General features: G+C 46.3%; 1 protein-coding gene across 4 annotated transcripts in view; it reads right to left on the bottom strand.

The window, feature by feature from the left end:
• Positions 1 to 1,489: 1,489 nt before the first annotated feature.
• Positions 1,490 to 15,344, bottom strand: part of CCC1 (cation-chloride co-transporter 1) — a 74,082-nt gene continuing 60,227 nt past the window's right edge. For all 4 annotated transcript variants that reach the window (XM_086511955.1, XM_086511958.1, XM_086511956.1 and 1 more), the window contains 3 exons: positions 3,407 to 3,807; positions 3,169 to 3,330; positions 1,490 to 3,002 (listed from right to left, as the gene is read on the bottom strand). In XM_086511955.1, the coding sequence (XP_086368081.1) occupies positions 1,924 to 3,002; positions 3,169 to 3,330; positions 3,407 to 3,807 (1,642 nt within the window). In that variant the 3' untranslated portion in view covers positions 1,490 to 1,923. The remainder of the gene's footprint in view (positions 3,003 to 3,168; positions 3,331 to 3,406; positions 3,808 to 15,344) is intronic.

Here is a 15,344-nt window from a genome sequence, read left to right as displayed (position 1 = left end):
TGTCCCCATGGAGCTTGCTTAGTTAAAAAGGGAACATACAAAAGACGATGTTCAGCAAGGTGGCACACCTTGGAGTGCAAGAAACCACAGATATGGGTGAAAAACAAAGATGTACAATATCAGCATCTCAAGAAGGCATAATAGCACTCCTCCGCTGCCCTGGAAGAGCCTACTGAAGTTCTCAACTGACTGAAGAATCTCTTGAACCTGCATTCTGAAGGATCTAAAGTGTGGTTGCACATTGTGGAGGAAACCATCTCCCACAGATGCAAATCTAAAGTAAAGCAACAACCACAACAAGTAGCATATCCAGCTTACCATGTTATAGCCTGTGTTGAGACGAATATAGCAAAGTAGCGCACATGTCACGCACCCATATGGGCATGGGGGGCAAACCCAGAGACATGGTGTATACTCTCAGCCACCTGAAGTGGACTACACATGCTTGTTGGATCATGGCCATTGCTACCACCCAAGTCTCGATTGGAAGGCTTGTATGTGCTATCATCCACATGAAATACAACATCCAATGGCTGATCCATAGATGCCAAACAGTAGACAAAGACAAAGACAAAGCCATGACTGTATGGGAGAGACCTGCATCGAGCCAACTCACTAGGCCTATACCACTTGCTCTGCTGCTGTCACAAGAAAATATGGTAGACCAATGCTGGCAGAATGCTTGAAGAAAGAGAATGAAATTGAAGGGGCTACTATCAAAAGAGAGCACCACTTCCCCAAGGATCACAATGCAACTGAGATAAAGGCCAACCCTCCCAGATCCATTCTCCAAAGTTTAAAATCCTCAGCAGGGAAGAGTGGGTCAACACAACAGCGCTTTCCCAAAGAGCCAACCATTCAAATAGGCTTTCAGCCATCAATCATGTGAAAGAACATGGAAGGTGAGGTGGGAGTGATCCCCATCCTTTTGTCCACACATGGCCCACACAGACATCTGCCACCTTTTATCCAACTTTGTACTCCTGACTATAAAAGGTAATCAAAAGTTGGCAATGCAAAGCATCATACGCTGACACCTTTTCTTCAATGGACAACTTGAATAAAGTGACCATTCAATTTTTTTCCCCTAGAATTCCTTATTCGAATGTGTAAGGTAGAGACTTTCCAAAGAGTGCTGCTATCTTCATTCTCCTTGCCCTGAAAAATATGAGACGAAAACTGCCTCCCAATACTCAAGGGCTAGCATCTCATCAAGTTATAATACATAACACTGCCAGAAATCACGACCGCAAGTGAGCTTTAGCAGCTAACTTGATTGAATGGCATGTCAGGCCTTCATTTCAAAAGTGCCCCTCTTATCAGAGGGAATGATAGAAATAATCATATTTCACGAGTATCCTTGAAACAAAGAGTGAGTTATTTTTCCCTGTAGGCATGAGCTGATTTTATCGCCTGCATTGATAAACCAGTAAGGAAATACAGCAGTCTTTTATTGACAAAAGCACGTTACCCCGAGTTGAACACATCATTGACACAGAAACTGAATCTATATTATAGCACTAAACATCAAGTGTTTGAGCTCGCTCGCTACTGGGACATGCATAGATTGACAACTTACTCCCTATCCTTTTGACCAGATCAAAAGTGAGCCAATAATTTGAATATCCAAAATTTGATATACATTGTCCGAGGGCAGTAATCTCGTATCACCCACAGTTTTCACAAACTTGCATCTGATTCATGCTTGGTATAATCACTTCTGGTGAGCAAGGTCAGAAGGCCTCCATGTAAGATACGCGCACAGAACTGACTTGTGAAAATTGCATGGGCATGCTCCTCTGAGTGACTCTGCTGCAATAACTGCTCATTCTGTTTGGCATAAAATGCCCTCCATTTTAGCCAAGGGTCACAAAAAAGTGCTGACCCGCCTAACCTATCAATAAATGGATTAAATGTATGCCCTCAAGTGAAGATCGTTACTACATCTCTTCGGTAACCTCTCACCACCAGCAGCCTGGGAACACTCTCGACAAGCAAGTCCATGTATTCCATATAGAAGCAAGCTGGATGATGGGAAGGAGGTGGGGGAAGGCTGACTAACACTACCGCAGCAATCCGGGAATATCTCAGAATGATGGAGTTCAAAGTTAAGGTTGTGTACAAAAACTTGTTAACCTGCTGATCGCTGACAGCTACTTCATTGTCCCGCATGTGCCCAGACTTCCTCAGCTTGGCAGCTTCATCATTTAACCTTTTTCTTGCTTTAGAGAAGGCTTCCATGGCATCCTCTTTTCCCATTTTCGCCTCTTGGTCCTCCTGGTATGCCTCCCAAGATTTCATTGTGACTACTATCACTTCTGCCTGCATGCGAAGATCATACAGGAATTTGCGCACATCTGCTTTCAGTTCTTCTGCTGACGTGTCCTCCTCAGAGATACAGAAGACCCGAATCTTGCAGCTCTCAAAGCTTTCTTTGGAACGAAGCAATTGTGATAATAACAGCATAAGACCGCCATCTCGTACAATCCAGTACAGATCTATAGTACCATACTGCTTCTGAAATTCTCCTGGCCACTCATCCAGACCTTTTACAATTACAACTGCCTTGTTAGCCGTGATGCAGTCATCAATAATACTAACAAAATTTTGTGGGATCTCACTGGCATTCTCTTCCCTCCAAATTTCTGGATATCTCATGACAACAATGTTTGGCTTCAAATTTCCGAGGCCCATCGTTTGTACCACACCCCGAAAGCCTTCATGCATGTTCTTTGCCACAACAATTTCTCCCACTCCCTCACAGTTTTTGTAATCTATGTAGGTACTAAGAAGTTTGCACGCATGCCTCGCTTCTTCAGCCTTTTCCCTGTATTCTCCATCTATGATCGACAAAAAAATTGACATACCTCGACCCTTCTTCTTCATGCAATTTGCGAAATCTGCGAGCTTAGGATGACAAGGAACATCTTGGGGTAGGCTACCCCATGGTCTACAAAATACCAATGGTATGGGATACCAATTCTTTGGATGAACCTGGTTGGCTGCAAAAATCATGAAAATAGAATACAATTACTGTTGGCTGAACTGCAGAAAAGCTAGCTGATAAAATGAATCAGATCTCTATAATTGATTTTGTTAATTAAAAAAATTCATTCCTTATCATAATTATGTAAAAGAGTGCAGGTGATGTTACTGGAGGGAACCAACCTCCTAGCGTGCGGAGACTTCTTAAAGCCAGCTGGAAGTAGGCGCTTTTGAAACCATCGCCCCAATCACCACCTTTCCCTTTCACACTCACATAATAATAAAGAAGACTTGCCAAGGCAAGTGACACAACAGTGAATGACCATGATATCAAGAACATGATAACTGCAACACCAAAAGGAAAACATTTGAAACATCATGGGTAAAGAAAAAAACCACAAGGCAAACAATCTTCACTTACCTAGGCAAACCAGCGCTCCAACAAGTGAAAGGCTCCAATGATGAAACTTCCATCGAGGGCGCCAACTTGGAGCATCCAACAGATCAAGCAAGAAACAAGATAGGTTGACTCCTCCATAACACATGAGGAAAAACATTGTAATCACAGGCGTGATAAGATCCAGGTTGCCGATACAAACACAGCCACCACATATAAGCATAGTAAACAGAGTTGCAGCATGTGGCTCCACACTATCAGGTGCTTTGAAATATTTCAAGACAGGGAGTATGTCATCATTTGCTATGGCGGCCAGCAGACGGGGAGCCCCTGTAAGACTTTGCAGAGCAGCTCCAAGAGTTGATAAAATGATGCCGAGTTGTACGACTGCTGGCACAGGCCATGCCAGTGTGGCTGTAAGCAACCTGTGCAACAAGTGAGGTATTTTACAACAGTTCATAAAACAAAAGCAATTTACACAAGAAAGGGTTATCTCCCAGGCTTCATATATACTCGTACAGTGACGAAGACATCCTGAAAACACCTTTTATTCTTCAAATACTCTATGATTTCTTGGATTAAGAAACTCCAAGAAAGTATTGAACTCCTAACATTCTCTCGTGTGTGATATTAAGATATTGGTCTGTAATATTTATTAACCTTGAAAAGACCCTGCTCTGCTCGCATGCCATCGCTGTAACCCCCCATACTCTCCTTGCTCGTGCTGACCCCTCCCCTGTCCCCTCCCCTCACTCGCACACCCTCCCCGCCTTGCCGCTCCCTCGCCTTGCTCGCACCCAGCCCTACCCCTCCCCCACTCGCGCATCCGCCGCGGTTTTGAACCAGCTTTGGATGTTCTTGTCGAGGAAGCAGATCTGCCCTTTTTGGTCTGCTTCCCCGCCTAAGGGGAGAGTACCTCCCGCTTCTTTCCAGGATTGGTTCCGCAATCGGGAAAGTCTTGGAGACCCCGCGCACGGCAGCTTCAGTTGCTGCCAAGGCTGCAAGTATTCCTACACCATGCGTTCAGGTTCAAGACACTCATACCCTCCCAAAGGTGGTTCTTTCTACCTAGGCTTGGGTGAGTGGTGGGTGGCTATGCCAGAGGGTGGAGTATGCGCGACTCCTAAACTAGTGCTTCATTTGCAGGCAAATGGGCCGCTTAGCGAAGGCTTGTCCTCGCAACAGATCTCGACTTGTAGTGCAGGCTCAGCCCAACAACATTAGGTTCCCGCAGGGAACCGCTTTGACCCTTTGCAGCAGGATGCCCCTGAGGAGCCTACCTTGGCCTCAGCTTCGCCGCAACCAGCCCCTCCCCTGCCTACCGACTCCTCTGCTCGGCCTCCTCCCCCCCACCTCTCGCTCCCCCTCTTTCCCCTGTTGGGCCCTTTGTTATTAAATTGGCTTTATCTGACAGAAAAATAATTCTAAATGAATTATTGAATTTATAAGTGAGAGGGTTTTCTCGCTTGGAACACCAAGGAAAAATAATTCTAAATGAATTATTTGGAATTTTAAGTGAGGGTTTTTCTTACTAGAGACATCCAAGTACAGAGTATTCCTAGTGCGTCATTCAAAGTAATGACGGGAGCACTGTGAACGGGAATATCTGTAAGGCCACCAGGAATGGGTACTTCTGATGCGTCACATCGGATGGGTGACAGGGAGCATCGGGAAGAAGTATCCGACCATCCAGGAACGGACATCTCTGATGCGTCATAGGATGGGTGACATAGAGCATCGTGAAGGAGATTGTACCGTATGTTCGCTAGGAAAGGACTAGGTGATGGGTATTCTTGATGCGTCACAAGGTGGGTGACGGGTGCATCGGAAAGGGAATATCCATAGTCGAGAGGAAATCAAAACTGGAAAGAGGAATACGCGTAAAGACGCAAGCACAAGAATAAAGATGGGTTCAGAGAAGCTTTTCTTAAAAAGCGGAAAATTTTAACAAGTTTTCCGAGAAGAGCAAACGCTTTCCCGCGAGGAATCTGTGTTTGCATTGCATTCGTGCATGTGACTGCATCCAGGGATGCCTGGTAAGTGTCGTGAAAGGCATTGTTTTTTTAATTATAAGGTTTTATTGAGTTTTTGGGCAGGTTCAGACCAATTTTAAAATATGCCGGCCGCCACTTAATAAGTGGGCAGCCACTTAGAAAATAAAGCAACAAAACCAACCAGCGAATTCTCTCTCCCTATTTCGGGTAGAAGTTTAGAACAGATCCCCCCCCCCCCCAAAAAAAAAAAAAGACCCGGCCGCGATCTCTACGCGAGCAGTTATTCGTGCCGTGGCCAAGGAGCTATAAAAGCACCACATGCCCTCACTGAGGGAGGAGGTTACCAACATCAACAAGAGAAGACTCTACCGCCAGATAACGCAAGAGATCGCGCAAGACTACGAAGCACGGAAGTCGCTTTTCCCGCGCAAGAGCGACAGGTATCTATTGTGGATTCGCCATACGAATTGTTGTCGCGTGTTTGCGTGTGTGTTTACAGGTACTTCATCGCGAAGGAGAAGCGAGAAGGCTTCGGCCTACGCTTGGGAATTCCGGAAACGGAATTTAGAAATTGTCTGCGGAGTCTCAACTCCGAGTACAGATGGAAAAAGGATTGAGAGCTCGTCTCTCGGATTTCCCTTACGGGAAGGAATGACCATCGAGTCAAAGAATTAGAACAGAGGGGTTTTCTCCGGTTCTTGTGCTTGTAAAAAGATTCTCCCTAATAAAGGATTCTCTTTAAGGGGGGGGACCATCTTCTGGTCCCCAGTGCTGTGTCGATCTTCTCACTCTCTCTCTCTCTCTCTCTCTCTCTCTCTCTCTCTCTCTCTATCTATTTCTCTCTATATCCTTTGGCTTCAATATTAAGTGATAAATTTATTTATCCGAGTATATTTTATATTGTTATGCGCTCCCGTTTGTGACACCCTCAACTTTATCACCCGACTCATTCCACATTCCTCCGACACAAGACACTCGTCACAAGACGGGCACCACATGCCAATAGAAAAGAACAGACTGAACAAACTTTTAGCACTTCAATAACAACTGAACTGACTGCAACCAACCCCTCCCCTGCCTACCGACTCCTCTGCTCGGCCTTCTCCCCCCCACCTCTCATACCAAATTTTCCCTGTTCGGCCCTCAGCTTCATCACCCAACTCATCCCACACTCGTTCAACACAAGGGACTAGACACTTGTCACAAGACGGGCACCACCTGCCAATAGAAAAGACCAGACTGAACAACCTTTTAGCACTTCAATAACAACTAAACTGAAAGAGAGAGAGAGAGAGAGAGAGAGAGAGAGAGAGAGAGAGAGAGAGAGAGAGAGAGAGAGAGAGAGAGAGAGAGAGCACACGACATGGTATGGCGGAGTTCCAACCTAAAGAGTATTGGCCCCAACCTTGGCGCCCCTTTCGGTACTTCTTTATATTACTTCAACTCAGTACAATGCCGGTACGCGTGCTCTGCACCTTCACCCAGAAGAGTACCAGAGACTGAGCCCTTTGCACATATTTAAAGGCCCTTGGCCTCAAAAGCAGTTACATGAAAAACAGTGAACTCAAAAGCATCTGGTCCAAAAGTTGTCACATGACACATCCCAACCCTATGTGTCCGTGGACAAGCTACACCACAACAGGGTTCAGTCAGTCCAGTCAAGTCTAGATTAGCAGTGATCTGGCACTTTTGTGAGTCTATTCGTAGACCGTGCATGCCCAGTCACTTAGCATAGATGCATATCCTCCGGTTGCACACAGCATGATCATTGGAATTCCCATCAGAATCCGCGTTTTGGCAAGGGAAAAGGCAGCCCCAGCGTTAGTGATTTTCAGCCCAACCCACATCAGATCCACAGCATTTCCAGCCCTAGCATACAGTAGCACATACATCCCAAGTTGGTTGCAAATGTTTCCCCATTTTCAGCCATAAAAACACAGCCAAAACAGTCATTTTCAGCCACCGAAACAGTCCCAAAATTCAGCAGTTAGAAGATCTCAGATTTCAGCCATCAAGTCGTCGTCGTCATCGGCATAGTCCCATTGCATCAGTCCATTGCATCAGTCCATTGCATACGCATTGTACACCTTTGTACAATCAAAGTAGACCACTCTAGCCGACGAGAGTGGGGCCTTCGGAGGAGGGTTTACAACCTCTCGGGTGTCGTATCTCTTCTCTCTCCTTCTCTCAGTCTCATTCACTTGCACGCACAATATCCACTCACTTTGTTCGTGATCATAGCATTCTCCATAAGACGGAAAGCTCTCTCTTTCCCTAAGAACTAAAAGGAACCTTGAGCAATAAAGATCACTAATCTTGAGAAAATACAACATTCATTCCGCTGCACCTTACAAAAGCAGCCAACGTAAAAGCAGGAAATCCGTACAACTGCCACGTCAGCAGCGCAAATTTCGGAAATCCATACAAGCATGCCATGTCATCAGCGTAAACCGCAAGCATCCGTATTGGCTGCCACGTCATCATTTTTTAATGCTATTTTTTGTGTGTGTGAGGGTCCAGCCTATTTTAATGCCTTTATGTCACTTGGGCCCCATCGGACGGGGTCCCATAAGTTGGCAGGAACTCTTCTTTATAAAAAGCCACTCGGCAAGAGTTTGCAAGTTGGTAAAACTTCTTCTGCTGCTTCTGCTTCTTCACTTAGGGTTTAGGCCCCTCAGCCGGGATTTGCAAGTTGGCTCCGTTCTTCAGCGGCTTGCCATGTCAGTAGTTTGTGACAACACTCATTCGCAGCTCGACGCCCTGTTGGTAGTGCTTTCCCTACAAGCCGAATGGCTTGGGAGGGACAACCCTACTTGAGGACGCACTTTTGGTACAATCTCTCCTTTTGCGTCAATCCCCCGTGGGCGGACTAGTTTTGACATTCGCTGATGTTGGGATGTTTTTGACTACACTTTCACCTGATTCCATGGTGACCCATCTCCCCACCTTGAGGCAGCTTGTTTCCGACTTCACGTCCTCCTTCTAGCCGCCAGAGGCATTGAGGCTTTGGACACCGTTGTAGGTTTTTCCTTTCGTTGTGTGGCAGGGATCACACAGAGTGGACCTTGCACACAATTCTTGATCGGCTTCAGGTCTAGGCTATAGAGTTCTCACACCACACAGGGGCCCTGGGGGTGAGAGATTTGATACAGACGCTTTGGCCTCTACCCAAGTTCAGTGTGACACCACCGGATGCAGCAAGATGTAGGCACATTGTGGTTCACCTTTTTGCCGACACTCAGAGCCCCCCTTGCTATGTATGTGTACATGAGGATTCCTGGACAGAGGATGTAGCCCTATGGACTGCACACTCTACTTGGACCTGGGTGGGACAATCACCTCAGACACGCCTATCTCGAGGTCGCTTGGATGAGGATTACTCCCCATCCAAGCCGGTCTCGAAGATAGCGAGGTTGGCTCTTGTCGCAACATCGGTCTTTTCTCACTGATCCAATGAGGATTGTCTCATGGAATGTGCAGGATTTAGGTGGGCCCCAATTTCAACGTCAGAGGGGTCGCTTGCGCCAAGAGCTTCAAAGATGCCTTGTGGGTGGTATGATTGATATTCTTATGCTTCAGGAGCACCATCATTGTGAGAGCCGCATTCAACGATGTGGTCATATTCTGCACCGCTATGAGACCTTTTGGTCGGCTGCTTTTGGGCCTAAAGGCATCCAGAGAGGTGTATGTATAACTATTGCGGACTCATGGTAGCAGGCCATTGTTGGAGAAGGTATTATTGTGCCAGGCAAGGCCTGGTGGATTATTATGCAAGTTCACGGTAGCCTCATGGGCTTCTTGAACATCTATGCGCCCAACCAAACGAGTGCACGAGCTGAGTTTTGGTCACAAATTGTGCAGGCTTTGAGTGGTGTGCTTGGGGGATTTCAACATGTTGGAGGACCCCTCTGATAGGATTGGAGGCAGCCATGCTATTGTGCACAAGGTTGAGTTGGCATCTTGGGAGCTTATGTATGACCTTGAGCATTTCAAAGGTTTGGCAACATGCAAGCTTTGTGGGGCCCCTAGACAGCTTATCCTTCTCTTCAGGGGGGTCAACCTACACTCCAGCCTGCCACAGAGCTTATCCCCCAAGAGTGGTGCAATGCTAGAGAGTGGTGTTGGGAGCTCATATGCGGCCTAACACTTTGGTTCATCTGGCAGGCCCATTGCTTTCGCATCTTTGAGGCTCATCAGGCAGCTCCAACCACATACGGGAGCGCCACAAGGCTTTCTTGCGACCTTGGAGTCCAAGGGCTTTCTTCACCATGGTCCAGGGCATGCCTAGATGGCATTATCGGTCACCAGTGTGGTTGTTTCCCCCTCCCATCTCGTGATTTAGCCCTCATTGTGCATACCTTGTCTTCTAAATGGGAGAGTCTCCCCATGTTTCCAATGTAGCCCTCTCTAGCAAAGGTCAGTTGTAGCCATTTGGGCAGTTTTATTAACTAATGGAAGGATCTTTTTCTTGTGGGGGGGAAAAAAAATTATTACCTTAAAACATGCGATATACATTTACAATAGCTGAGGTGATATTGGAAGGGTTGCATTGTCATTTGTTCAACATTCCTGCTAGGTGCATCTATGTGAAGGGGAGCAGTGGCAAACAAAGCAATACAGTAACGCACCACTAGTTGAAGGCAGAGGCAATGAAAACAAGGCACCAGGGCAATGCACATTACCAAACACAACTTCAACGCAATAACTACAGAATGATGTGTAACCAATTAAGAAAATATTGTCGATTCATAACCCTCTGCCTATTTATGGGAGGCTTGGATCAAACAACAATATCTACATTTCCAGTTAAATTTAAACTGATAAAGCCACATCCCAATCTGCTCTAAGTCTTGAATATATTTGAATAGCCGACTCTTCAGCTTGATCACAAGCCCCTGAAGGTGACGTTAGCAATTGGAGAAGGCAACTCTAGTGTTTTGTGTAGAGAACGAGCATGAGAAGGAGAGGTCGATGTAGGGTGTTTTTACATGTGCTAATCGGCATACCCTTCAATGCAATATATTATTGTTTTTAGGGTACACATTATAAGGGTCACTTAAGAGACACTAGGGGTGGTTCACACCCAAAGAATAAGTGAGTGTACAAATATACAGAAGAGGTGGCTAAAGGGCCTTTAGACCCAACAACCTCCCACTTAAAGGTCCGATGTGGTACCTTTAAGTAACTCCCACTAAGTGTAAGCAATGCTGATGTTGTGTCTTAGCAAGACACTTAGTGAGAACATCTGCAGGGTTATCCTGTGTTTTGACCTTTGTCAGTGTGACAAGGCCATCATCCAATACCTGTCGTATAAAATGGTACCGAACATCTCTATGTGTTTGGTTCGAGCATGGAGCATGGCATTCTTAGCATGCATACAACACTCCGACTATCACAACCAAGCATTGGAGCATGAGCTGGAAGACCAAAAGTCCTCACAAGTCGGCCAAGTCAAATGGCTTCTTTGGAAGCCTCTGAGACTAAAATATATTCAACCTCTGTAGTGCTCAGTGCAACAATCTTTTGCAATCTTGAACACCGAGAAATAGCTCCACCAGACAATGTAAAGACATAACCACTGGTAGACTTCCGAGTGTCAAGATCTCCTGCCATGTCTGAATCAAAAAATCCCCGCATTGACAATGTACCCTTTCCAAAACATATGCATGTGTCCTGTGTACCTTTCAATGTGGTTTGCCATGATTAGACATAAGCCTGCTAATAACTCCCACTGAATAAGCAATGTCCGGTCATGTAGCAGCCATGGCATACATCAAAGAACCACAGCCTGATGCTTGACGAATACCTTTCATAGCAGGGGCAACTGTATATCTTTTGGGCAATCATGCTTGCTAAGCTTTGTGTGTGATGATAAAGGCACACCCGGAGGCTTAGCATCAACTAGCACTTTCTTGATATACTTGTCTTGAGAAAGGAATAAAAGACGCTTCTTTCTATCCCTTGCAATGCGCATACCCAAAATATGTTCAACTGCACCCAAATCTTTCATAAAGAAAGCTGAATTCAACTCCTTTTTCAAAGCATTCAAAGTTTCCTTATGCTTGCCTGCAATTAGCACATCATCCACATATAGGACTAGCACAATAAGACTACCATCTAGAACCTTTTTTAGTGTAAAGGTAGTGATCTGCATGACTGCATTTGAACAGAGCATAAAAGTATCAAACTTCTTGTACCATTGTCTAGGGGCTTGTTTCAGCCCATATAAGCTGCGTTTCATTTTGCATACCAAATGCTCTTTCCGTGGAATGACAAAGCCCTCAAGCTGCTGCATGTACAGCTCCTCATCTAAGTCACTATGTAAGAAAACAGTGATTACATCCATTTGATCCAACTCCAAATCTAAGAGAGCACATGAAGCCAACAAAACACGGAGCGTAGTCCATAGTAACCCGGAATGGGAAATTGGAATGGGGAATGCGGAATGGCAACATGCATGAAATGCCATTCCCTGTTTCGGATACTCACGTTTGAAACACGGAATGGGGATCCGGAACGGGAAATCGGGATGGGAAAGGGAAATGGAGACCAGAAAATGGCCATTCCCTGTAACTATGGCGTAGTCATCTTCACAAATTCAAAGATCTCTTGGAAGTCTATGCCTTCCTTCTGTGCATAACCCTTATTAGCAACCAAACACACTTTGTCCTTGGGTTTGTCATCTGTAGCAGGCTACAGTGTCACTTCACAGGATAGGCACTTGGACAGTTAGCTACAGTTGGTCTGGTTCACACTGGACGGACCCTTTGGGCTGGGAGTGACACGTGGCAGGGTACCTACGGTGGTCTAGTGGACATCGTGGCCAAGTCACCACCACCACTCAGTTTGGAGATAGACTTAGCTGGCTGGACATTTATGGGCCGTTGGTGGCTCTTATGGTTGTACATATGAGTAGTCGTTTGGGGCAGTTCTATCTTATCTTGCACGTAGACGTCTAGGTCAAGTCTTACACAGAGCACTGCTTCACCATCCATGCACATCTGAGCCTCGACACCCCATTTGTACCTGTGAGTCCTGGGCTGGAGCTGAGTGTGCTGCCAAGCCAGAGTCTGTACATGGTTCTTTGAGCTAGCCGAGTCCATAGGTTCTGGTCTACTGTTGTGTCTCTGTTGTTATCCATTGTTTCTGTGTTTCATTCTGTTTGAGAGTTTCTATTTGTTGAGTGAGATTGTCACGCACATTGCACTGAGGGACACCCACATTGTAGAGAGCACGACACATTATCTGCGCTACAGGTGCTCTCATTTTGGCGATCACGGTGGGACCTCAACTGAAATCTCATTCTGTGAGGTGCAAATCTTGAAGCTAGTTAGGTTTATCTAGCTTCGCCTACCTTCGCCAACCTTGCCTTGCACTGTTCTCCTCTCTCCTAGTCCAACTGGTCTAGTCCCCTCTCTCCTGGTCGAACTGGTCTTGTCCTCTCTCGCCCTGGTCCAACCTGTCCTCGACCCTGGTTTAGTCCTCCTCGTCCTTGGTCTCGTCCGAGGTGCAAATCTTGAAGCTAGTTAGGTTTATCTAGCTTCGCCTACCTTCGCCAACCTTGCCTTGCACTGTTCTCCTCTCTCCTAGTCCAACTAGTCTAGTCCCCTCTCGCCTGGTCCAACTGGTCTTGTCCTCTCTCGCCCTGGTCCAACCTGTCCTCGACCTTGGTTTAGTCCTCCTCGTCCCTGGTCCAGCCGGGTCTAGTCACTCACCTGGTCTGGTCTGGTCTGGTCTGGTGGAGTCTAGACCTGTCACAAGTTTTTTGCCCAAACGTGATTGGACTGGTGGTCACTGCATGACACATACAAGGAGGTCAGTTGAGCGTCAAAGCCCACTACTGAGCCCTCTGAAGTACTATCACAGAAGACGACCTTTGACACCTTGTAGAAATCCTTCAACCTCATCACCTATACCTCCACATATCACATCACCCATTCCTTCATCAAGTTCCCCATCTTCCCGATCACCTTCTCCAGAAAAGCTCTCACCCATTCCGTCGTCATCAGGTTCCCCATCTTCGCGATCACCTTCTCCAGAAAAGCTCTCTCCTATTCTGCTACAACAAGCTATTGTGCAACAGACTCAGCAAGGAATCATGGAGCCACTAGCTAGTGTTTTGGCCAAAGTGAACATCAAGTTCCCTACCTTCAAAGGGCTTTCTTCAGAAGATGCTGACGACCATGCAAGAAGATTTGTATCTCTCTGTAGGGGACATGGGCTGAACAGAGAAGATATACCTAGATGAATCCAAGATATACCCAGATTCACCCTTGAAGGAAAGTGCAAGGTATAGACTCATAGTAGTCACCCACGAGACAATATAACCATCAGCTCCATCATGCATAGTATTGACTAAATACCACGACATCCCCACTAACGTCGTCAGTGCCCAATAGTGGGTGTAGAACTAGGTACAAACATATGCTCCCAAACACAACACACACCACACGCACACACACATGAGCATACATCAACACAAAGTTCAGCGTGCTGAGTTTCTGTCATGACTCCGGAGATCAAGGGCAGACTCAGCCATAATGAAGCCTAGCACTAAGAGAAGCGTTAAATTGGAAAAATTAGCACAAAAGAAAAGGTAGTTGATAGGGCATACGCACCACAAAAGATACAAAGAATTAGCACAATATCAACTGGTCGTAACTCGAACGAAAACTTCACAATGTGAGGTCTGCATGTCCGCTATACGACTAAAAAATATACCTAGATGAATCCAGGATATACCCAGATTCACCCTTGAAGGAAAGTGCAAGGTATAGACTCATGGTAGTCACCCACGAGACAATATAACCATCAGCTCCATCATGCATAGTATTGACTAAATACCACGACATCCCCACTAACGTCGTCAGTGCCCAATAGTGGGTATGCTTACTTGGTACTATTTCCATCCACCCTGGATGGCCTAGCAGATAAATGGTACAACCAATTTGCAGAGAACCATTTTGCAACTTGGGCAGCCTTAAGACAGCAGTTCTGTGCAGCTTTCAGGCCGGGTGACTACCAGGAGAAGGTGTTGGATGAGTTGGCCAACATGGTGCTCAAGCCGGAGGAGACTTTTGCGGAGCTTATGACTAAAACTAAGTCACTGGTGGCCAAGCTTCCCCAACAACCCGGTGAATTCATGGTTAAAAAGTGGGTGGAGAAGGCGCTTCCCAAAACTTCTCAGCAAAAACTCCGAGAGAGTCTCCGACCCGACGCCACTCTCGACGAGTTCATCGCAGCTACTACTAGAATAGAGGGGGCTAGGAAGCTCTTCAACAACTCTCCTCAAATAGATACTCCCTCTGTGTTCTCGGAAGGTAGTCCTACTGATCCTTTAACTGGAACTGGAATTGGAAGCCCTAAAGCTACAATGAGCTCTTCAAGAGGAGAGGTCCTTCTCTCTTAGACAAGAGAAGCCTACACATAATGAGGCATTGGAACAGATTAAGCGCGAGTTAGAAGAGCTCAAGTGTCAGCAAGAGACTAAGGCTATGGTTTGGTGTAGCTCATGCCGCTCTCTAGGGCACCCCCCACAGGAATGCCCCCTTCGGGTTTACTGCCACTTCTGTGAAAAATCTGGACATGAGGATAAGGATTGTTACTACCTCAAGGGATTGCGCCAAATACAGCAAAATCTTGGTCCTTCTGTCCAACAAGGGCTAGCACCTGCATCCAACATGGTCTCACCCTACGGCCATCAAAACCAGTTGCCTCCTCTGCTGACAACACCCCCTATGCAGCAAGGTATGCACAAAAACTTTGCACCCCACAGCTTTTATCATGCCAGTACTCCCTCAGTTCCCCAAAGTTTCTACACCTCAGCCTCCAACTCCATGCAGCAACCACCTCGTCCCCCGTTTTGTCCTTCCAATCGGCCCATACTCTGCTACAGATGCGGAGAATATGGGCATTATTAGAGCAAGTGTCCTTTACCCGAGGGGTCCCCTCCTTGTCGTCATTGCCCT

This window comes from Adiantum capillus-veneris, chromosome 5 (genome assembly GCF_014529385.1).
Source record: "Adiantum capillus-veneris isolate H3 chromosome 5, ASM1452938v2, whole genome shotgun sequence".
NCBI classification, from domain to species: domain Eukaryota; kingdom Viridiplantae; phylum Streptophyta; class Polypodiopsida; order Polypodiales; family Pteridaceae; genus Adiantum; species Adiantum capillus-veneris.
The sequence above is the reverse complement of the archived record's forward strand: the minus strand, read 5'-3'. Positions and strand labels throughout refer to the sequence as shown.